The 1,252-nt window shown below is 44.2% G+C and overlaps 1 protein-coding gene across 1 annotated transcript in view; it reads left to right on the forward strand.

Moving 5' to 3' along the window:
- LOC118405521 (striated muscle preferentially expressed protein kinase-like) overlaps window positions 1–163 on the forward strand; it is a gene marked incomplete in the record, with an annotated part of 29,858 nt that extends 29,695 nt beyond the window's left edge. Inside the window, 1 exon segment of the mRNA XM_035805024.1 lies at window positions 61–163. Coding sequence (XP_035660917.1) covers window positions 61–141 — 81 coding nt within the window.
- Between the last annotated feature and the right edge of the window lie 1,089 nt (window positions 164–1,252).

The raw sequence follows: 1,252 nt of genomic DNA on the forward strand, positions 1-1,252 counted from the left end.
TAATCTATCGGTTATCAAACGAAATGTCTGTCCCACAGAGGTCGCTACGCAGTTGTAAAGAAGTGCGTCGACATCATCACTTCTAAGGAGTACGTGTCAAGGTCATCCCCATCACACCTGTCAACAAGCTGGAGAAGCTGAGAGAGTACGAGGCCCTGTCCAAACTCAGGTGAGTTCTCTCCTTTCTATCATAAAACTCAAGTACGCGCTCACCTTTCTATTACAAAACTCAAGTACTCTCTTACCTTTCTATTATAAAACTCAAGTACGCTCTTACCTTTCTATTACAAAACTCAAGTACGCTCTTACCTAGCCTGACTAAAATCACGCCCCTAGCGGCCGGCCCTACGATTGCCGCGGGGGGAGGGGGTCATTAAGCCCAGCCGGCAAGAGCTTGACAATGTGTAAACACAGGCTAGCTCTTACCTTTTTTTTTTTTTTTTCTAAATCATGTTCGTAGGGCCTGATGTTACCATCATGTTGATGAAGAGCGGTCCATAGCGATAATTGTAGCAGCATCTCTTCTCCCTAAGTCAGAAACATAAAGCTTAGGCAAGCTTGACTTCACTGACTCAATAGGCAAAGCAGGGGTTACGAGGCTGCTCGGGAAATCCCCTACCCCATTTTGGCCGGAATGGTTTGATCCGCCACATCGCACCATCGCACATGTGGCAAGTTCTTTTACGTGCCTGGGGTGTGGCTCTCCCCAAACACGGGACCTCAATTTAACGTCCTATCCGAGGGACGACTCATTTTTCACTTGAGTAAAGTGAGGAAAGTCGTGTAAAGTGCCTTTCCCAAGGGCACAAGAACGGCAACACGGAGGCGGATTCGAACCGGCGACCTCTCGGTCACGGGCCGGATACACTACCACTGTGCTACACGGCCCCCTTTCTATTATAAAACTCAAGTATGCTCTCACTTTTCTTAAGTTTCTATTGTAAAACTGGCATGTTCTCCTAAACTTTAAAATTCTAACAAAGCGGGTAATTGTCACTTATCTGCTTCAATGTATGTCGAACTTTATGCCTGTTTTTGCCTTCAAAAAGTTGCACAGCAAGAAAATATGACATGATTGCCACAAAACAATATAAAACAGAAGGCAATTCAAACTACAGTTGTGGTCTCCAGATTGTTTCTGCCATGAATTACCCATAATTTTTTTTTTTCATGTAGGTTTAAATAAGTACATTTTCCCCTTGTCATTATGTGAAATCAAACAGTAAGGCCATGATTCTGGTTGTTTCCAGAC

Source organism: Branchiostoma floridae, chromosome 18 (genome assembly GCF_000003815.2).
Source record: "Branchiostoma floridae strain S238N-H82 chromosome 18, Bfl_VNyyK, whole genome shotgun sequence".
Lineage (NCBI taxonomy): Eukaryota > Metazoa > Chordata > Leptocardii > Amphioxiformes > Branchiostomatidae > Branchiostoma > Branchiostoma floridae.